This window comes from Protopterus annectens, chromosome 8.part0, assembly GCF_019279795.1.
Source record: "Protopterus annectens isolate FY-2018-M chromosome 8.part0, PAN1.0, whole genome shotgun sequence".
NCBI classification, from domain to species: Eukaryota; Metazoa; Chordata; order Ceratodontiformes; family Protopteridae; genus Protopterus; species Protopterus annectens.
In genome coordinates, this window is record NC_056741.1 from 698,787,646 (window position 1) to 698,811,807 (window position 24,162).

At 39.4% G+C, this 24,162-nt stretch overlaps 1 protein-coding gene across 1 annotated transcript in view; it reads right to left on the reverse strand.

Moving 5' to 3' along the window:
• LOC122808044 (protein S100-B-like) overlaps nucleotides 1–24,162 on the reverse strand; it is a 63,440-nt gene that overhangs the window by 12,292 nt on the left and 26,986 nt on the right. The window contains exon 2 of the mRNA XM_044079031.1: nucleotides 7,669–7,824. Coding sequence (XP_043934966.1) covers nucleotides 7,669–7,824 — 156 coding nt within the window. The remainder of the gene's footprint in view (nucleotides 1–7,668; nucleotides 7,825–24,162) is intronic.

Below are 24,162 nucleotides of genomic sequence, written 5' to 3' on the forward strand. Positions count from 1 at the left end.
GACTTCATGTCCTTCAGAAAATGTATGTGAATGCAAGAACTGTTATTTTATCAACTTTCTGAGTATTAAAGCCCAGTATTTACAACCTGTATCTCATTTTGAGCTTTTGTCTATCATTATTTCTCAGCAGATGAAAGGTATTATTTTTACCACAATCAAGTGAGATATATACAGCAAAGTGGCTATAACTGCTGAGTGGTGTGTGAGGGATGTTTTCTGGTTAAAATAATTTGCCCCAGTGTCATTTATTCTATTTTAAGCAGTTTGATTTTGCAGAACTTGTGTGAATTTGTGTGAAATAAGAGGGAATACTTTACTCTTAGGTTATTGTTTGAGCAAAACATAAAATACATCACTGCAACAATATTTATTTATTTATCTATAACAACTGAACATATGAGGTATACAGTCAACACAGGGCTATAATTTCTGGGAACAGGAGCTTTCTGTAGATGAGAATGACTGACCCTGCTGTTTTGATGAAGTTAAAAATCATTAGTTTGGCTTTGTAGGAATAGTGTGCATTTCTATAATTTAGAATACTTTACTGTTGCCATTTTTGCTTTAAAACAATGTGGAATTTAAGGTGTATGCAGTTAAATGACTATATTATTTGGGTATGGACTTTGGTGTATTATAATGACAGCAATCTGACTGGTCTTTTATGATTGAAATGCTATGAAATTATTTTTTTTAATAATTAGTTCATGAATTTTCTTTTAGCTCTTGTTGGAAAAATGTTCCAGACTACTTAAATTAAAAAAGCCACAAAGAATCTACCTTATTAAACAACAAATATAATTTAAAACAACCTGGTAGGTAAATATGCATTTAAAACAATCATGAATGTGAATCCAAAAGAACATGTGCATTTATGCATGTTCCAAAAACAAAAGAAGTGTGTGGGGACCCATAGTTTGAAAACCTTCCATAGTACAAATAATATGCCACTGGTATTAATTATTCACAGTAACTTGAAAGGTCCTGTTAGCAAGATAAATTTTAAACTAATTGAAAAGTGTTGTTTCCAAAGTTAATTTCACAGCTTATTTTTTGTAATATTTTATGAATAACTGCCTCGTCCCTGAATTCTGTCTGTAAATACTCTAACAGTAATATGTCCATCAATTATATTAATATAAATGGTGATGATAGCAGTAATTAGTGCTGCTGTGGTGTCCAAGGCATTATGAAAGATAAACTGCTACTCAGAGTAGCCCATAGCTGTTAATGTGTCTAAATATTTGTTTAAACAAAAATGTCTCAAAAATGTTTGTAATTGAGTAGAAATTGGAGCTAGAGCTGTAGTATTTGAAATTATAGGGTGAGGGTACCTTAGGAAGAGGCATAATAATAAAATTCTTAAAAGAAAGGAGTACAATTCCTGTTTCTAAGATGAGGTTATGAATAAAAGTCAGTGGTTTGGCAATTTTGCAACTGCTCTTCTGAGAATTGCTGAATGGAATATATTACATTTGCTGGATGAGGATTTTAAGGTTTTTAGTAGCTTTGTGGTTTCCTTGGCAGCAGTTTCAAGAAAATGGAAGGCTTCTACATATTCCCCCAGAGATTATAGCAGGGGAGCACTGATATTTTCTATTTTATTTGAGGTTATGTAAGGGGTACAAACTTTATCTGTTTTGCTTTGAATGGATGAGATCAGAAAGGATTTATAATCATTTGCAAAATTAATGTTAGTATAAATCAGGCACTGAGATTATAGTAACAGGGGAGTCTTTGATATGTCCTTTTAGTTACTTTGTTTTATATATGCACCTACAGTGTAACATTAATAATATCTTTGGAGTGGAGGATTGATTATTACATCAAATCTGGTTAAAGAAACAATCAGTAAAGTGAACCATCTCACAGGTTTAAGGGCTTGATGGCTATCTAAGAAGCTAGTGCACTATGTTAGAGAATAGATCTTGTGACATGGCTACAGAACAGCCAAACATCAAGGAAAGAGAAGGAGCAACCGCTGACAGTTTTTCTACTTTAGACTATTTATGATAGCCTTGGATTGCAGCAACCCCTAAAGGATATATGTGTACTTTGATCATGTATTTTAGTGAGCAGGTGGATGTTATTGAATATTCCATCTCTGATAAAAAGACAAATGTGAACAAGGTCTTCTCTAATGAAAAGGGAAATGTGGACATGACCTTCTCTGCTGAAAAGGTAAATATGGACAGGGCCTCCAATAATGTTTGTTTGTCTTTTCGGCTTTTCCTGGTTAGGGGTCACCACAGTGGAACTCTGATCCGCTAATGATTGGCAGTCGATTTTTATGGTGCCGAGTTGCCAGCCCGACGCCCAGCCTTCAGCAAAGGCATGCCCATTCACGAATGTTTTTCGGAGGCCACTCAACCGTGGGGAGGACATGCAGACTCCACACAGAAGGCACTCCAGCCAAGAACCGAACAGGAGAACCTCTTGCTGTGAGGCAACAACGAAATGTAAACTGGACCTTGTTCAGGAAATGGAGACAGAACCTCCTCCTTAAGTGGGTGGTGCCTCAATCAGTCTTACCATCCCACACTGCTGCAGATTCTGAAATGTATATCTGAACAGCATGGGATATCAATCTTCATGGGATGTTCATGTCCAACAGTTAACCAAGCTTTGATTCTTGAATGAGAGCTCTCACCTGACTAACTGAACTAAAATTGTAAATGTTTAGCAGCAGTGTTTTTGATGAAACAAATTGGATAAGGATAGCTGGACTGTTGGAATAGATTTTTTTAGGAAAGAAGCAAAAAAAAACCTAATATATTCAGAATGCTCAAAGTCAGGACAATAGTGACAAAAATATGATATGCAGGAGAACCCTATGGAGAAAATGTGGATGAAAAAGGATGCAGAAATATTTGCTGTATGCAAAAATATATTTACAGTGTCAACTAACCATTACTGTTTGCTGAAGTGTGCATCAGCACAAAGATGTCTGCGCACTGGTCACTGGTGCTAAAACATGAGGAATTCAGTTATTTAAATATCAGTGGGTGGGATTCATAAACGTGACTTGTACTTCAGGTCAGTATACGTGCAGCATTATTCAGAAAAAATAAACAGAGCACAAGAGTTGTAGCAGAGATTTCTTTCCACCTATAAAGTTGGTCTGTGGTATGCAGAACATATGCAAATAAGACAGTCCTATAAATAGCAGAGCTAGTACAGTCCACATACAGCTACACAGAGGAACAAGGCTATCATCTATCACATGGATGCAAAGCAACTGCAGATAGCTACCAACAGGTTATATGGCTTCCATCCAGGTTACAAGAAAGTGCACACATCTTTAAACAGCAGGCAGATATAAAAATACACAGACAGAGATCCGTCAGAGTATTTGTAGATTCATATTTTCATAAATTCAAAGATATTCCAAGGCTACTGAATCTTATGACTCTCTATGCCTTGCCAGTACACTCCTTCAGGCTGCACCTCCTTTTTCCAGGTGGAGCATACCAGTCAATGCGCTAGTAAATTTGTGAAAACTCATCTAATCATCTAAGATATATTTAAAGAAAGATAGTTGCACTGTTTAACATGCAGAAGTTTATTCCAAAAGTTATGAAGGCTTTGAGTTATAAACCTGTCCCTATACCATTTTTTATTTATCTTTTATGTCCCTAGTTCTAGTGTTGGTGGAGCCAGTTGACTTATGGAGATACAGAAGGTCAAAGACAACTGGGTTTGTAATGGCATGGAAAGCAAGAAAATTACCTCCCCTCAAAAGTCTGTAAGAGACTGAATAAAGGGTTAGAGCTTCCAGCCTCTCTTAATAGCTCAGTAACTTTTGGGCTTGTGATGTTTAATGAGATATATCTTGACGGGGACATTGCACTTGATAACTCTTTTGATCAATGCTGAGTATAAGAGATTATCTCTTTAGACGTGGTGATCCTTCTTTGGCAAATAGTGGTGCTAAATAAAAAGATTTCATGATAACCATTGTCACATGGTAGTCAAAAGAGAGGAAGCTATCAACCCAAATTCCTAGTTCCTGTCCCTGACTACATTTTTATTTTTTAGTGTTGTGTTGTCATACAGTATGTTGAGGGAAGGGGTTGCCTAGCAAAAGTGATGATACCACATTTTTTAGTATTTAGTTGCAGACCATTTTACTACTCCAAGAAGTAATTGGGGAGAGTACATTCTTGAAGGCTTGTGTGTCAGAGGGTGACTTAACAACAAAACCCATTTTACAGTTATAAGCAAGCTTTGTTAGCCCAAGTTCTTGGATCTTTCTCTGGGGATATGAGAAATAAATTCCAAAAAGAAGAGGTCCCATCCCCAGTCCCTGAGAAGCACCATTAATCAATTTATTACTTTCTGATAAGGCACCAGCAACTCACACTGTATGGGTTGTGTCTTTCAGCCAGTTTGCTATCTATCTCACTGCTTATGTGTTGATTCTTAAAGCGCTTATTTTCTGTATGATGCCAGCATGGTGAATCATACTGACGGCCTTGGCCAGATCAAGATGTACCATGTGTACAGCATGACCATCACTTACAACATCCTTAACCCTTTAAAAGGAGTTTACCAGATTAAGTAGAAAGGATTTATCCCTCACAAAGCCAAATTGTTAGGGGTCAAGTCTAATAATATTCTTGATTACTTAATTTACAAGGTCAGTTATAATATGCTCCATGATTTTGTGAATGAGAGCCTTCACTGACTGTAATTACCTATGTCAGTTGTAAGCCTACCCTTTTGAAAAGATATCACCATTGCAGTGTGCAGTTCATCAAGCAAGAAACCAGTAGATAAAATTAAGTTAAACATTTTAAGGAGTGGGTCTGCAACGTCATGTTTAACACTGTTAATTAAACAACCACTAGCAGGTTTAAAAGCTGAACCATACTTTGTGCTGCCATGCAAATGGAAGCAGGAAGCAAATTGCATTGCTTACTAGCTACCAGCTTTAAAATCTGTTGGACACTTTAACATTCCACACGTTTTTAAACTGTTGTATAATTGTATAAGCTATTTATGTACTCTTCCCACCCATATTTTTCCATAAATCCATGATACTGAGTTCCCACCCAGAAAACAGATGTTACTCTTAAATAAACCTCCTTTGCTACATATTGTCTCCTGCTCATTTTAATATAACAACTTGGAGAAGAACAGCTAGAAAGCCAAACAAATACTAATGAAAACACTAGTTGCAAAACAGATCCAAAAATAGGCACTGCTGGTAAAGGTAAATACCACATCCCCATTACTTATTACCTAATTCAATCATTCAGTTTACTTCACTTAATTGATGGGGATATGAATGTGCTTTTGGGGCAATTTTTTATGTTCTGATGAAGTCTATATTACCTAGATTGGACAAAAAGCAAACTGCAATTTTCTGTGCTTAAACCAGTTCAATTTGTTCATTTTGGATTTAATGAAGTATTTGGTGGCTTTCTTTACATTATGGCTTCTTTTCTGGAGTTGATCAGACTAGTTGTTTCATCTTATTGGCAGTTTTATTGGTGTTTTTTTTTCATTTTTGCTATCCCAGGATGCCTCCTGAGCAGTCTAAAATACAATCTATCAGTACAGCTGGAGTCATTATTTAACTATAGTCTTAAAACAGGCTTTGTACCATGTGAGTGGAGGACTGCAATGCTCATCCCCCTTCATAAGGGAGAACCTTCAACAGATCCTGGAAAGTACAGACCTTTAAGTTTGACTAGCCTTATTTCAAATCCATGGAAAGAATTATCATGGAAATTATCAGCAAGGACATAGGTGACCTCCAAGCACTGGATCCATCCCAGTTTGGTTTTGTCAAAGGAAGGTCATGCTTACTGAATCTGGTGGACTTCTTTGTAAAGGTCACTAAGGCAATGGATGATGGGAAGATGGTACATACTGCCTACCTAGATCTGGCTAAAGCATTTGATACAATACCCTACTCAAGCATTGTCAGCAAACTTACAGAACTAGGTATAAACCCCTTTGTAACATGCTGGTCAGCTAGCTGGCTTATTGATAGAACCCAGGAGGTTAGAACTGGTGAACCCACCTCCACAAAGAGGCTGGTCACCAGTGAAGTCCCCCAGGGCTCTGTGATAGGTTCACTCATCTTTGGCTTTTACTTCTCCTCTGGCTAGCAAAATTTGCAGATGATTGCAAACTGGGATCAGTCACTGACTCTCTCCAAGATAAGAATATTCTACAGGAAGATCCAACACAGACTAACACTTGGTGCCAAACCACACAATACTAAAAACTGCATTATAAGTCACTCCCGGTAAATGTGTCATCAATAAAACACTCCTAAATGTTGATTCATTAGTTAAGAATCTAGGAACTCATATACATAGTAACCTAGCCTTCAACCAATGTATCCAAGGTGGAAAAAAAATCCTCTATGTTCCTCAACTTATAAGCAAGGGCATGGCATCTAGGTCCAGATAGACCATCATACTACTTTACTCTGCCCTCATCAGATCCATCATAGAGTATAATGTCCCCTTCCAGCAAATGGAATGTCCACAAAGATTTCTTACAGAAAGAATACAGTGAGTAAACCCAATGTCCTATGCTGATCATCTCAAAGCCCTGTCTCTTTACTCAGAATCATATAGACTTCTTAGAGGTGATCTTTGCTTGGCATACAAGACATGCCTGAACCCTGTTTTGATGCTCCTTTTGTAAACAGCATCAGAACTAGTGGGTTAAAAGAAATAAATTTTGCTTGTGACATAAACAGGACATGCTGGAGAGACAGATAATTTTCTCAGATAATTTTCATTGTCTGGAACAGGATCCCCATCCATGTGAAGCAGAGTTCCTTCCTATCAGTATTTAAGCAAAACTTTGACTAATGGATGGGTAATCAAGAAATTCACCCCTACTCTGGCACCTATGTCTCTGATAGACAGAGGTAGTCAGTAAATCACTCCATGAATACATTAAATGTGTGGTCACAATTGGGTTGTATGGCTAGACTTATAAGGGCTGTAGTGTTCATTAGCCTAGTATACCCCTATGAACCTATGAACTCCCTGTGTTTCGCCAATAATTATGTTCATAACTCTAGTAACAATAATATTTAAAGTGTTCTTGAAATGGATTCAAGAAGTTGACATCTTGAGGTGAATTTACTTAATCCATTTTTCAAACACATAACTACTTGGTTATGATTAGAGACCAGATCATAATTCTTTCCATAGCATTTAAAATGATTCACACCACCTGTGTAAATTGTCTATTGCATGTAGGTCAATCTACACAGAGCTTGTTGCTGCCATATGCAAAGTAATGTGCATATAAAGGCTGCCTAAACATACTGTTGATAAGTGCCAAAGACTCTTTGCCAGTCTGTACTAATTTCTTGCAAAAGCTTTAAAAATGGAAACTAATCCATATTAAACAATCCTCATTTTTTGGAACAGACACACGCATGTGTCTGTTCCATAGGTTCATAGGCACTCATTAGACTATTAATCTGTGAGGAACTTAAGAAGCCTAGCCTTACATTATCAGAGGGGGTATTACCTTCTATATTTTGCATACAAATAACTCAGAGATGGGCCAGACAAGTAAATGTTGGGACAACTGCATGTTTGCCTTGTTCATGAGCTTCATGTGTATACATGCAGTTGCAATCACATCTATTATAGTGCATTTCCGTTCTATGAATTAATTCAAACTTACATTTAGCTTGGTGCCAAGCTCATCTTCAAATAGTTCTTTCACTGCTTTTTTGGTCATTGTATTCTTCCGCCCGTCCCTGGCAGAGTATCTGAAGAATATATCTGCAATGGTACCAACGGCATCAAACAACTTTGGTTGTGGATTTTCCGAACACATCTAAATCAAAAATGAGAATATGTAAAAAAGTGAATGCTACCAAGAAATATTAAGCTGCAACAATGCAAATTGAAGGTAATCTTTCTGTGTTACTAGCCCACTCTCAGTTCTTTGTAACCCCATTCAGTTATTTGTCAACCTTTGATTAGAACGGCATAATTATAGCCTTTCTTAATAAGAAACCTTTAATGGTATTTATGTTGTTTTTAATTTCTAATGTATATTATTTCTGTAATTTGATCTACTGTCAGAATAATTAAATGAAGGTAATTAGTTAAAGCACACTAATTAGCAGTGAGAATTTAGTCGGGTACCATGTGTATGTCATACTTCTCATAGGTTCATAGGCTTATAGGTAGGTACTAGGCTATCTGCTCGAAGGCATTTATAAGCCTAGCCAGAATGTGTTGGCTTTCGCCGCCCCCTTAGATTAGTTCCCTGTGCCTCTGTCCAGCAGAGCCTGTAAAGTGATCCCAGGGGTAAACTTTCTGTTTCCCATCCACTCGTCAAGGTTCCTCTTGAAGAGTGCTAGCGAGGAGCTCTGCCTAATGTAGATTGGAATCTTGTTCCAAAGCATGGGAAGTCTCTGGGACAGGAATCTATTCCTCCAGCATGTCCTATTTATTGTTGTGGTGAGGTTTAGATCCCTAGAATGTGTGGCTTGAGGGGATAAGGTTTTCTTTAGGTGGAGCATGTCCTTCAATTCTGGGTTGGACATGGCCTTGTATGTCAGGCAGAGATCACCTCTGAGTAGGCGGTATGCAACCGAGTACAGCTGGAGTTTCTTCAGTCGAGCTGCATAGGGCATCTGTTTGAGGCCAGTGACCCTCTTGGTGAGGTACTTCTGTGGCCTTTCCAGCTGTTTCAGGTGTCTTGTAAGGTACATCCCAAATGGAGCATTGTACACTATGATGGGTCTGATGAGTGATGAGTAGAGGGGCACAATGACTTCTTTTGATCTGGATGTGAACCCTTTTGTGACTAGGTGGGCCATGTAGAAGGATTTTCTAACCACTTTTGCAATGTGATCATCATAGGAGAGATTACTATCTACTTTGGTCCCCAGATCCCTTATTACATTTTCTGTATTTAGGGGACTAGCACCTATGTGGTAGTTTGTAGGTACTTTGTTATTTCCAAAGGGAATAACTATGCACTTTTTGGCATTTAGCTTGAGGCCATGATTTTGACACCAGGTATCCGCATCAGTGAGTCCCTTTTGGAAGATGTCTGTGTCAGCCGGAGAGTCAGTTATAGCACCTAGTTTGCAGTCGTCTGCGAACTTGGTCAGCCATAGTCTTCCTGTGCTTGTCTGTACCTCTGAGAAGTATATGCCGAACAGGAGGGGTCCTAGGACTGAGCCCTGGGGAATGCCACTTGTAACCGGTTTAGAGCCAGACCTAGCTCCCACAACTCTCACCATGTGGGTTCTGTCCATGAGCCAGTTGGCAACCCATCTTGTGATGTAGGGGTTTATGTTCAGGCTGGTGAGCTTGTCTATAATACCAGAATGGGGAATGGTGTCGAAGGCCTTTGCAAGGTCTAGGTAGGCTGCTTGTATCACCTTTTCCTCGTCTATAGCCTTGGTAACTGTCTCAAAGAAGTCCACCAGATTTAGGAGGCATGATCTGCCCTTAACAAAGATAAACTGGGTAGGGTCCAGTGTTTGGAGGTTCCCCAATATCTCTGTTAATGAGTTCCATGATGATGCACACCATAGCCTTGCAGACCAAGCTAGTCAGGCTTATAGGGTGATAGTTCCCAGGGTCTGTTGTGGCTCCAGAATAACTGTTGCTGTGCACCACTCTATGGGTATGTAGCCTGTGGAGAGGCTGAGTTTGAACAGTGTGTTTAGGTAAGGGGTTAGTTCATCTTTGAGGTCATGTAGGACGCAGCCTGGGACACTGTCCGGTCCCACTGATGCTGTGTTTTTGGCTTTGGAGAGGGCTATTTTAACCTGAGTGTCTGTGATTTCAGGGGCTCTATATTCTCCTGGTATGGTTATGGGTCCTTTAGGGGGTGAGAGAGGGGGTGAAGTTTGCACTGAACCTGTCTGCCAGGATGTTGGCAATATCGGTTGGTTCAGTGTATTTTGTGCCATTCTGCACTAACTCTGATCAGATCTGAGCATTGCCACTTAGATTCTTGACATAGCTAAAGAATGCCTTGTGGTTATCTTTGGAGTCCTTGGCAAGTTTTCTTTCAAGGCTCGCCTTGGACGAGTTTATGAGGGATCGTAGTTTCTTGCTGATACTGATCAGGGATGTCTTCCCTTCTTGGGATTTTCTCTTTTCTGTACTAGTTTCCTCCTTCTATCATATAGCTTGTTTATGGCCCACTCTGGTGGGTGTGTTGACCAGTTGTTCCAGGGTGTTTGAGTTTATAAATTCTAGGAAATGTTGGGCAAGGAAGCTAGTACTTGAGTAGTTCTCCCAGTTAATGTTTGGGTAGTTAAAATCATCCAATATTAGGGTGTTTAGTAGGACCTTTATGTTACCCAGTGTATCCGGAAATGCGGAATGGGGGTTGTGGGACATGGTGGGTGATCTGTAGCAAGCTACAATTTGAATTGCAGTTTTGGCCATTGTTAGTTGCACGTGGATAATCTCTGAAGCATTGTGCTGTGCCACTAACCTGGAGGTGTGGGTATCCTTGATGAATATGGATACACCCCCGCCTTTTGTATTTCCGTCCGGGCTCTGTGGCTGAAAAGTATGGTATGAGGTATAGCCTGGTAGTGCTGAGGTGCTCTCTGGAACCTTAAACCAGGTTTCTGCTACTGTACATATATCGATTTTCTCCATACTGAGGAGTGCCTCGAGTGCGCGCATTTTGAGGTTTAGACTTCTGGCATTGAGTAGTATTACCCTCAGATTTTTGTTACTTGTGCTATTTACGGTGGTGGGTTTGTCTTTTGAGCTTTGCCTAAAAAAAGGCACTATGGGGTTGGCAAGAGCCTTGGCCAGTATTTGAAAGCCTAAGGGTGACAGGTGCAAACCGTCTCTAGTGAAGTAGCATGGCTTGTCGAGCATGTCATCCCAGGCAGACAGACACAGGATCCCCTTTGAATGACATCAGAAACTTAGCCAGTTGTTGAAATTGATAATTGTTTCTTTATACCGTGGTCTCATTCTTGGTGTGGACAGGATGCTACTCAGGGTCAGGGTCATACCAGCCTGGGCTACGTGATCAGAGAGCTCTTCTATGTCTCTTTTCATGTAGTCCAGGCAAGTACTGCTCAGGTCATTCACACCAAAATGGACAATGACAGAGTCGTATTTGTACTTGTTCTGGAGTGACCTGAGTGCTTGTGTTATGTGGCGGATCCTGGCACATGACAGGCAGCTAACAGTAACCTTCTCCTTATTCAGCCTAGTGAGTGGGACATCAGTGTGCCTGACTATAGAGTCACCTATTACTAGTATGTTGGGTATGTTATTTTGCCTTGAGGGCTGTGATTGCGTGGCACACTAGTTTTGTGAAGTATGTGTTTCATGGTTTGTGTTGGGGGTGGAGGTTGCTTGGATGTCTGCTTTGGAGGGCTCTGTTGCTTTTGCATATTTTTATTTAGAGCATCCGAGTATGTTTTCATGTATTTACGTGTGTTTTTTGCTGGTGCTGGTTTAATGGGTCTATGTGAGACTGGTGGTGTGATGCCAGTATTTCCCTTCTCCTCTTGACTGTCTGATCTAGTCTCGGGTTGAGAGAGCTTAGCCTCCAATTTGGCTGTATAATTGCATCTCTTGCATGCATTAGTGTTTGGTGGTAGGAGGAGAGGGTTGTCTGTGTACATGAGGCAGTTGTAACATTGCCTCAAAATGCCCAGATTCACCTGTTGGACTGGAGAGTACACCTGAAACTGCCCTTTGGACATGCCTGGATAGGTACAGTAAACTGTTTTACTGAATGTCTGGTAAGGTCGAATAGAGAGCCTTGTCCTTCTGTAGTACTAGGGTTTATAAGTGCTTGCTATGAGTTTTGAGCAAGTGCTGGGCTGTGAAATGAATGGTTTGAGTACTTAAGTTGAAAGTTTGTCTAGTTCCAAGGGAAAAATTGAAGAGAAGTCTTTGTGGAGCCGGGAATAGTTATACCCTAGCTAACCGGCACTGCCCGGCGCGCAAAACTGGGCAAATAAGTTTTTTATAGCAGGGGAATGAAAGAGATAGAAATTAGCCCAAAATGGCCAATAAACTACTACTTTCTGGGCTGAAACCACTCCTCCAGGGACAGATAGGCTGCTCAAAGCTCCCCTCTCTCACAGGTGAACAGAGAAACTTCCTTCTATCCGAGTAAGGTATGGGCAAACACAGAGATTTGTAACACAGCCCTGAATTCAGCACTAACCTGAAAACTGGACTATACTAGCTTAGAAAGGTGGGAAACAAGTATATATTTTTTTCAGAACATAAAGCAGATACAGTCAAAAAAACACTTTAAATGCGCATAAAAAGATGCTTATTGTTATATATCTCAGTTCAGAGTTGTAGTCAATGCCCCTAGTAATAAAGTAGGAAGAAACACAAATACAGTAAAAGCAGATGAATAAAGTGCAATTTATATATATATATATATATATATATATATATATATATATATATATATATAAACAATAGAAAATGAACAATCTGATTTAACAAGTTACCCAATTAACCAGAAAAAAACTCAAAACTGAGCCCTGTTCCAGCAGTCTTCAATCAGACAAGTTCTAACTGCACACTCCCGCTACTAGGGTGCAGGGGAACCTTCTCCAAAAAAGATGGCCTGGATCAGTGCTCAACTTATACAAACAAAGCTATATTCAGCAGGCCTGAATCTGGTCCTATGCTACAGCAACAGGCTGCACCAATTTCAGAAAGAAACAGTTCAAATAAGCAGGCACAATAAGCCTGTGACCAGAAATTCCCAGCTCAGAAGGGTAGAATCCAGCCTCTCCTCCCACAAGAGTGCAGACCACAAACCTTCTTAATGTAGAATAACTGGCCTGAAGCCCAAGTGCTTAAACCAGAACTAATACACTTTTAGAATAGCAGACACTGAGCTTTCAATCAGCAATTCCCAGCTTAGAAGGATGTAAGCTACCTGTCCTGCCACAGCAGTGCAGACCACAAACCTTCTTAATGTAAAATAACCAGTATGAAGCCCAAGTGCTTAAACCAAAAGACTTAGAATAACAGTTACAATTTAATCAGGCTACTACCAAGCAGCAATAAGTGCAGCAGAATAAATAAAGTTGAGTACTTTTAAGAACAGGAAAAAGCAAAATAAAGTAGGAAGAAACACAAATACAGTAAAAGCAGATTAATTTTTTTTTTGTTAGTAAAGTGCAAGGAGAGAGGAGGGAAGAACCTAAGTGGGTTGGCCTTCTCAAATCGTCTCTCTGTATTATGTACAGTGAACACTAGACTCAGAATATGATCTCACTGTATTCGGTTAAGTGAGCAAATGAGATGGACTCAGGAGGCGTGCTCAAATACAGACTTACAGGAGGGGCGGGCAATTCCAGAGCCACCAACACTAACACCAAAACAAGAACAGGGAAGGTGGGTGGGGAAAAACAAGAAGAAGAATAAGTACAACTAGTTGTACAGATTACAGAGATATTAAATCAAAATGCAGACAAAAAATTAGAATAAACACATCTTTTCTCACTATCACAGCTGGCAGTAGGTCAATCTCTCTGCAGCAGCCTGAGCAACAGGTATATCTGATTTAAAACACAGGACAGAAACCAATCAATACAGATGCAGGAATACTTTGGCCGGATGAAACTAGTTCTGAAAACGTACTGCCACTAAGAAAACAGACAAGACCTCCAGACAAAGGATTTCACTACAACTGAGGTCAACACTAAGCGATATACAGCTATAACACACAAGAAGAAGAAGAAGTACAGTTGTACAGATTACAACTGTACTTTCTCCTTGTACTCTGTACTCTCTGTACTGTACTGTACTCTCCCTTAATTAGCCCATCTTAAACATAATGGACTTACCATGCTAATAATGGGCCTATGATGGGAAGATGAAATGGTGAATAAGATGGAAGATATTAAAGTAATTTAAAGTTCTCAGCTCTGTGTCTCTAGATTAGCCAGTCAGATAGATCTAGGATTCAGTACAGCCAGCCAGCGTAGAATGTGTACAGAGTGTAACAGAGTGGTTTAAGACTCTTAATAAGCTAGCTTAAATTCAAGGATATACATCAGTCTTACAGCCTCCACTAGCATTGTATTCAGCAATGGAGGACTCATTTAACTTATTGGTGCTCTAAGATGACACCCATAAATAAGTCATGGCATACTGTGACTCCCTTAACATAAAATTTACCTTGTCTGCTTGCAACCACCTGCGATGTGGGGATTTTATTCAATTTGAAACAACAAACACCTGAGGGTAGGGGTATGTCTAATGCAACCCAGAGTGCTCTGAGATCTGTCAGGAGTTCCTCACCACAGGTGCTTATTTGATTAAGGCAGCTCATTCCAAGCTGAGATCAGTTGTAGCCAGTCTTTGTTAATACTAAGACTGCCAGCTCTCAGAGACTCAACATTCCTCTTCTCAGATACAACCCTTAAAGGAGACCTTCTAATCAGCCCTGCACTCCATGGACCTCTGTTATGAGAACTCTACAATAGTGAGAAGTGACACTCTCATTTCTGTTGAGAATTTGCTTGCAGCTGAACTCTGTGGAATCATGTGCCTGTGACATAAGCCTCCAATGATTTCTGTTCATTTGATAGCCATGACAGAGACTTTTAGACTTCTAGGAAATTACTTGCGTAACAAAATACAGGTCATGGTGGCAGTGCCAACTGGTACATGTATAAAATGTATCAAAGCTAGAAATGTTAGTTGTTATTGTACTAATCTTCCATTTGACTGCCAGCTTTTATTTATATGGTGATATACTGGTGACATAACAAATAAGTAGATACTCACATGTATGGACTGCACCAAAATAGCAGTCAATGTCTTTTCCTTTTCACAAAAGATATGGGTAGTTTAATTTTACTTACTGACTCTACAAGCCATAACATATTTTTTTGCCAAGTTTTAGTCTATGTTGGTGCTTTATTGAGTTTGTGATAAGTTTTTCCAGCTATAATCAGCCTTTTACCTGCCTTAGCTTATGCTAGTTTTACTTTTTCCTCCATCACTAGCAGAGTCTACTGGCCTTGCTCATACAAATCTAAAGTTTCTAAAGGGTTATCTTTTTTTGTAAACCACTGTTCCCAACAACATTACACCAAAACTTCATATGATTGTTAAAAATCATTCTCAATATCTTTATGGTTTATACTGAATTCCTTCCTGCCTAGAAAATTCACACTATTGGAGCTTTTTCCTCTCCCCTTCCCTAAAAACATTAGTAATTTTCTTCTTTACTGAATGTAGCACCTTAACAGAACTAGTTTCGCAGTATACACATCCACTAACTCTCTCTTCACCCAATCTGCACCTTAACATCTTGGTTCTGTCTTTGACATGAATTTCTACTTTGGTTTTCAATAGTTGGTATAGGTTGAAGATGAAATTATGCTTTTCATTTCAGACCAAGATTGGGTGCTGCAGAAATCCATCCTGGGTACGAACGTATTTCTTTGTATTGCTCCACAAAAGTACAGTTGAATATGAACCTGCCATAACTGTAGACATCTAAGTATGTTCACTGTTGCAACAGTTACCTGTGTCTTCAGATACTGTAGGCCTGATAACCAGCCCACTTCCAGAGCTTTGCATCCTTTCACCATCAGTCTAGGCAAACAACCTCCCCTTGAATGTCAAGACATCAGTGGTACATGGGGGTGCTGAAAAGTTCTCAGCCTGACCAACTTTCTAAATTCTGAGCATTATTTTGCCTCTGTAGCTGAAAAGAGGGTTACTTCATCTTGTAAATGCCAATTTTCAGAATTGTTAATGCTATGTTTTGACATTGTTTCAGATGACTAATCGAACCATGTCAACGAAAAGTGTGGAATTTTCAAGTGTGGAACTCTGAGCTGTCATTAAGTTCCTATCCCTGCGGAAGAAAACTCAAAATTAAATCCATGCATGTATGATGCAAACATTGAGTGACAAGTGCCCTTCTTACTCAACTGTGAGGAAGTGGTGTGCAAACTTTCAGTGTGGGGAATTGAAGACCGAAGATGCATCAAGGTCTGCGAGGCCTCAAACCATGTCAACTCCTGAAACTGTTGAGCATGTCGTGACTTGATTTTGGCAGATGAGTAAATATTGGCTAAAACAATTGCTGAGACACTACAGATATCCAGGGAATGTGTTGGGTTTATAATCCATGAGCATCTGAGTATGCAAAAGCTGTCAGCCAAGTGCATGTCCAAATGTTTGAATGCTGACTAGAAAAGATATGGAGTGGACACTTACAAGTTGATTTTGTGGCATTTTCATCATGCTGGTGCCAACTTATTGGAAAGACTAGTTGATGAAACATGGTTACACCACTATGATCCTGAGACAAAACAACAGTCCATGCAATGGCGGTAGTCAGGTTTACCAAGGCCAAAGAAGTTCAAGAGCCAAAAGTCAGCAGGAAAGATCATGGCCACAGTGTTTTGGGATCAGGAAGATGTTGTAATGCCTGACTATCTTCTAAGGGGCCAAACAGTTAATGCAGAATAATACTGTAACTTGTGCCAATTAAAGCAGGCATTCAAAGAAAAAAGGATAGGGCAGCTGCAGAAAGGAGTTATTTTTTGGCAAGACAATGCACCTGTTCACAAGGCTGGCAAAACGGATGTTTTGACAAAATTGGGGTTTGTGTGCATAGACCATCCACCCTACTTACCAGATCTTGCTCCATCTGACTATTTCCGGTTTCCAAACCTTAAAAAGAGATTGAAAGGGCGGCAATTTTTGAGTAATTCGGAGGTGATTACAGCAGTGGAGCAGTATTTCAGTGACCAGACTTCAGACTTTTTTTTTTTGGCAGGGTTACAGAAACTTCAGACATGATGTGCCAAGTGTGTTGAACTTCTTGGTGAATATGTAGAATAACTTGTAAGTTTTATGGCTCCATATCATTCCCTTCTAGGCTGGGCCTAAAACATTTCCATCATACCATCTTTAGCTCTTTTGTACTCTTGTCCTCCCCCACCAACTTTCAAAGGAGAGGTCTGGAGCTAAAGCACTGATTTTCCTAAAAATAAGATCCTCAAGCATAAGCTCAAATAGACCTGCAAACTGGCTCTTCAGTGCACAGGTCAAGCCAGAAAAAGGTAGGCACCTGGTCAGGTTACCAGAGAGGTTATGTACGAGTGCCCACCCCAAATAATGTGAGCTCACAGGAAATGACATAGAGGAAAAGTGGCTGTGGCAAAGCCTGCTTCTTGATCTAGAGGAGATTTATAGGTTCTACTGCTTGGAGAAGGTTTAGACAGATGGACATATAGCATCTTCCAGGACCTCTCAGAAATGCAGTAGTGGTGGCTGTGGTCCTGGTGGATATAGTCTCGCTATGAAAGATGCAGTAGAAGCAAATATGGTGTGCCAGTCATTTTGATATTTTCTACTTGGAAAATATGGTTTCCCTCCTTCCCCTTTGAAAAGAACAGATATTCAGACTATCTTACTTCTTTAGTACTGTCCAAGTAATATCTCACTTGCCTGTGCATATTAAAAAAGTGTAACATCCTACGCCGATTGTTTTGGGGAGTTGGAAATAAAACAGATAGGTGGATATCCTGATTCATAGATTATTCTTTTACAGCCTTATGCATGAAGGTAGGGTTAACATTATGGCAGAGTTTTAGAAGTGCAGAAGCAGCTGGCTCAAAGGGAGGTAAAATAAACTTTTTCTAAAAGATAGTTGGGGCCCCAAAGTGGAGTTTCCCTTTTCCAGATGACCACACATGCAGGATCCCCATTAGTACCTACTTCACTGGTAATAGAGTATGGGGGCCAGGCTAAAACACGTACCTTCATGAGGCATAAAATAACCCTACCTTCTAATGGTCTGACAGGCAGTCACAGATCATGGACACTAATGCATCAGCATGGTTCTGCTCTCTCCTTTGGTACCAAAGGCAGAATCTTTTCCACTAAGATAGGTAAGCCTTCTTTGTATTGGGATTCTTAGTCTCCCTTTGTATGTGGAACATAGCCTCTGAAAACATCTGCTTAAAGGGCATGAGTACTAAGTCATCAATGCTGTCAGCCTTGGAGTTTTTAGGTTGGCGTGTATTAGTGACCCATGGTTATGGGTCAAAAGGCTCATACACTGAAGGAGCAGAACAGGTGGAGGTGCTATTAATAGCATTGCTGGCCTTTCTTCCTTGATCTTTTATATCACATAGCAAATGCAGAAAGCATCCATTGGCCACACTTCCACTGCCAGTGCCCTGAGGGAGAACTTTGTGAGATGTCCGTTTAGTGAAAAGGCTTACTTATGGTACACACCACCAATGAATTAAATCTTTAAATTGTCCCTGCTCATCATCCCTTTACATGGGTTTAACTTTGCCTTTCTTATCTGGCCTGTCAATGTGTTTCTTAAGATGGAATGTATAATGCCCAAGGGACTATGCCTGTTTCCTGGGCCTGACCCATACTTGCATAGCCAACCTGAAAAGCAAGTAGGAGTTGGTTCTCATGGACCCTTTTTTGCACATATTACTGTTGTGTTTTCTCTCCATTTATGACTTGTAAGCTCTCTGTTTGCCAGTTTGGTTTGAAAGGCTTTATTACTAAGATCACCACCATAATTTATTTGATTTTGATATGGTGTTTCCTCTGTTAGTAGTCCCATGCTCTCTAAAACCTCAGTTTTCCTGACTGAGCCCCCCCCCCCAAGCTGTGTCTGAGGAATCTGTGAAGAGAGTCTGGGATCCAGACGCCATTTTTACATGCACAACCTGCTTAAGTTGCATCTGATGAGTTCTTTCCTGATAGAGGAAAGCAGTAAAATGGGGCACTGCAGAGAGTGGGCAAGTTGGCTTCATCTGTTACTCAGACACCACTGTGGTTTCCTCATGGTACCATTGCTATGGGTACCATTAGGATGTAAGATGTCACATAGCTCAATACTCTTAGGAACTCCAGTGCAGAAATCTGGTTTAGCTGAGTTATTGATTGGAAACAGTATGCTAGAAAGAATATCCTTCTTTTTGGAAACAGTATGCTAGAAAGAATATCTTTCTTTTAAAAACTTCAGTCCACACGAAATTTAGTGAAGGCACACAATTTTTGTATGGTGAAAGCTGCCATCCACCCCATAAAATACAAACTATTCCCTTTGGTGAATTTTTTTGCTTGTATAAGCTATGTAATACTTGAAGAGTATCTCAAACAAGAACTAGATAAAACTATAGACATGTTAAAAACAGGGGCTATGATGTGAAGACAATACATGATAGTTGGCAGAAATTCATACACAGAGTTAATGGATGCCAGAAAAGTAACCAGGATGGACAATACACTGCGGCTGTGCATATGAAAGAGACAAATGAAAATATATTTTTTGTTACAACATACAGTTGCCTTAGTTCCAAAATAATAGATCAAGTTAGATATTTCTGGAAACATATGGCATCTTTAAGGGATGCTTTAGAGTGGTTGAATAAAAAACTAGTATTTTCCTACAGAAAAGGAAAAAGTATACAGAATTTTTTGGTAAGAGGTAAATTCAGTATTCCATCTCCCAATATACCATATAGTTTGACAATGTGTGGTACATTTGCTTGTGGCAAGGGCAAGGGCAAGGCTTGCAAGTATGTAATAAAAGCCTTTCCTAGAATAAATAATATTTATTTTAGAACTTGTGGCCATTTTACTTGCAATACTGAAGGTGTTATATATGCCTTGAGATGTCCTTGCAACAAATTTTATACTGCAGAAACAAAAAGGTGTTTTAAAACTAAAATTTTAGAGCATGTGAGGGATATTGCTGATAAAAAAGTAAAGAGTTCTATAGCTGAACATTTGAGTTTGTTTCATGATGGAGAATGTAAAGGGCTGCAAGGCACTGTTTTGGAAAAATACAAATATCTAGATTTGATGTTTCTTTTATTAATAAACAGTTGCTTTTAAAAGAATCTACTTACATTTTAAAATTTGACACCCTGTCTCCAATGGGACTAAATGAAGACTGTAATTGGAGAGTATTTCTTTAATTGTATGATTGTTTAATTGATGTATGTGTATATATGGGGCAAGTTTTTTACTTTGTGTTATACTCCGTGAAGGCTTTGGCCGAGACGTCAGAGTTTCAGTAAATTTGTTGGATACACTAGTGGTTGTTTCTTTTTTGCTACAAGGCAACTTTTTATTTTGTGCATCAGTTAGAAAGAATATCTTGTCTGTGGGAAGGAAGCCCATGTGGTGCTCTATTCTCAGTAGTAGCTTCAGGAAGTAGACTTGCCTCATGGGTATCAGGTGGGACTTTGACACAGACCTAGATTCTAAAGGCAAGTCAGAGTGGATTTGAGAGCATTTTATGCATCCTCCAATGTTGCTGTTTGGATCAGACAGTTATCTAGATATGGATCTACTCTGCATGCTCTAAAGCCCAAATACTTGAATGTTATTTTCTCGAGATGAGAATAACAAAAACTAAAATCCCAAACCGTGCAATTTTTCCCAGGGCAAGTAAATACTTTCCCAAAACCTCATGAAAACACACAGTAGTATCTGTAACCTACCTAGGTGGGGGGCTATACCCCCACACCCTCCCTAACTATAAATATATATATGTGTGTGTGTGTGTGTGTGTGTGTGTGTACCAAATCTGGGATCGCAGCACAGTGGGGAAAAGGGCATATTTCCCCATGTTGGGCAACTGTTTACTTGCCCTGTGAAAAACTGTGCAGGTTGGAATTTCAGTTTTTGTTTTCATCTTGAGAAAATAACGTTTGAGTATATTGGCTTTTGACCAAGCAAGGTAGACCCCTAGATATGAATAGCTGTATATTCCCTTGGTTCTACAAAAAGGCTATTACTGGAGCAAGGCACTTTGTGAACACCCTCAGTATAGCGGATAAGCTTAATAATGAGGTGAATTAATAATAGATATCCCTTTCTTTAAATCTGAGAAATGTTTTGTGCCCTCCACATATGTGTATATGCAGGTAGGCATCCATCAGATATAGAGAGGTCATGTATGTCCATGGAAAGACTAGTTGAAGAAGGCTATGCAAAGTTTATATTTTGAATTTTAGCATTTTAGGAACTTGTTTAGCCTTGACAGGTCCAGAATTGATCTTCAGGGTCTATCTTTTCTAGGACTTACATGAGTAGATGCTTGTAACATCTACCCTCTTTAGTACTCTGTGTTCTCCACATGAGCAGTTGTAGGAAAAGGGGATAAACCAAGAGCCTTTTAGCTGCAGGTAGAAGAATGAATGCCTAAAATGTGACATTTTTATGAATTGCAATTTGTATCCCTGTTTTAAAGAATTAATATCAATCTATCGAACAAGGTTTCAACAAATGCAAATAAACTAAAACCAGTTCACAGAAATCGCCTTCAGTTCTTCTGTTTGCCTTGTACTTGGGTTGGAAAAGTAAAGTCCCTTGAATTAAGCATGTATGTCTGACAGATTAAGGCCATGGAATCTACATCAGCAGATGTGCATGTGTTTTTCCCCTGTTGTGTCAAGAAACTTGTTTCTGTCTTCAAGAACTGTAGTCTCTTTTGCAACAACAATGGTTCTCTTGTTGGCATTCATGGATACCACAGATAGATCCACAATGTCCGTCATATAAATAGGTTCATAGGTAAGTACTAGGCTAGCTGCCCTTACAGGCCATTTTAAGCCTAGCCATTTTCACTTTAAGGGTCAGAATCAAACTTTTTACCTTGTATCTGTGAGGTAAACACCTTAACCATTATGCCAATCCCCAATCTTCCATTCTGTAAAAATGGCCTGGCTTTCTAGGAACAGTGAGTTGGAAATTTGGCTCCAAAGATGCATAAACAAAGGCATCATCCAAGGATTTGGTTACTGGAAAATGGCAAATGGATTAGGCTGTGGTACGGTCAGAAACTCCCTGTATCTAATCTGAGCCAAGGTGAATTCCTTGGCCTCCTATTTGAGGTAGTTCTCCATTATGTGAACAGTATCTTCAAAGAAGATATTCCTTGGTGGGGATTCAGACAATAAAGTGCCCTCAATGTCTGTTGCATAAATAGAAGGGGAAGACATCTAATCTACAACATGGTCTAGTTCTTCTGCCTCTGAAATGGGGGAATCTGAACCCTCAGAAAGGGAGAGAGCCATTCTTCTTTTGGAGGTGGAGACCCTGACACTGACCCATTTTCAACTGCATGTTCTTTAAGAAAAAGACAAACTCCTGAGACAGTTTTACTAAGTCCTGAGAGGGAGGCTTGTATGGATTGTAAGAAGTGGGCTCACCAAGCAGGCTCTAAGGTGAGATGACAAACATATGCATATAGGAGAGAGCCCAGGGCTTAATAGTTGAGACAACCTCAGAGGCCTAGGCTGACAGGCAGGCAACAATAACCTCAGTCTGAAAACTAATGGCCTCCTAGTGAATAAGGGTTAACTGGATACCACTCTGTATCTCTGTAGTAAAAGTATAGGAATCAGAAGCAAAAGTCTGCAGACTGACCAACACCTGAAAGGATTTAGTTTGTGTAGATATGCCATCAACAGAGTGCATGGCGACCTCCAAGGGGACCATGTAGGAGGTCTCAGTGGCAATGGACCTTGAGGTCAAGGGACTACAAGAACACCTCACTGATTCTGGTATCCCTGAGCCTAGGAAGGCCTTCAGACTCTGGAGGATGCTCTCAGTCTCCCGCTCTTCTTCTTTTGGATGCTTTTCTTAAAATCTTCTTTTTCCTGAAAGAGTCCACTGGAGAAGAATTTGAATGCCATAGTATTCCTAGACCAAGCACATAACTTTTTCTGATTGAATAATGCCCAGAAAGATTTTGAAGTCTGCATGAATCTGGGCACATGACTTTTTCTGAGCGGGGTATGCCACTAGAGGTTTTGCTCTCTGCTTGAGTGTCCTCAGGTTGAACCTTTCACAGTGGGAGACTTTTGACTAAGTTGTGTTCAGTTCCTAAGCAAAAACACATTTAACATGAAAATCTTTGTGAGGAATGTGTTTCCCACCGTCAGTGCTAATAGTGACATTTTTAGTACTAAAAGCTAAATCTAGCAGACCTCAATGCCAAGAAAGATATGCTTGCCATGTAATAAAAGTACTGCAATGAAATAGGATAAAACATTTTACCCTGTATAGTATTTAGCTGTGAAATATGAAAGCCAAGCAAGACAATGGACTGATTTTTCTTTAGAGCTGTACTTTAATTGGGACACAAGCTGCAGTATGAAATAACTGAAGACAGTATGAAGAAATGTCCATCTGAAGGGAAAAAAATACTAAGCTTTGAAAAAGTCTGGCCAGTCTGAAGTCTCACGAATACAAATACATGCATATAATGCAGTCATTTACTCCTTTGTAGTCTTAGCAACAATCAAGGGTGTTTCCAAAAACTCAATTTACAGAATCTACTGACTGGATTGTGTCAGCCAACTCAAGTTGAAGACAGCGATGTGTGAAACCTTTAGCACAGTCTAGAGCTATCCAGGGAGTTATTCATTCTATTGTCTGTGCCATGACTAGATAGGTCAAGAGCTACTTATGTGCCATCAAAGAGACATTATCATTTGTGGTTCTCTGATCTCTACTACAGTTGTTTGTCAACAAAGTAAAACCAATTATACACAGCTTTCACAGGTAACTTAGAAGTTTCATTCTGGTTCAGTCACTTCTTCAGTTATGCAGTCTGCATATAGTATTCTGTGGACTCAACCCCTAATGTAGACGATATATGTCATCTGGAAAGGACTGCCTTAATCCTCTCTAGTGTACTTCAGAACACTATACCATACTATACTCTGCTATACTACATTGCAATACTCTATGTTATGTTATATTACAGACTACTATACAATACTATACTAAACTATATTATACTATTATACTATTATACTGTACTGTACTGTGCTATACTGTATCACAATGCTCTGTGTTGTGGTACATTTCAGACTACTACACTATACCATACTATACTTTATTATACTATTATACTATACTATACTATACTATACTTTATTATACTATACTAATCTATACTGTACTATATGTCAAACAAATAATGGTCAGTAATGACCCTTACATTTTCATGTTTATCTGCATTTAGGTGTCCCACTGTGTGACTACACAGTAGCTGAAAATATTTAGTTTCAAACATGCTTCCCTGTGTCCTGACCTGTCAAAGTTTTTCAGTATATCTCTGTTTCTATAATTCAATTAGTGTTATTATATGATGAAAATAACTTTTGCAAAC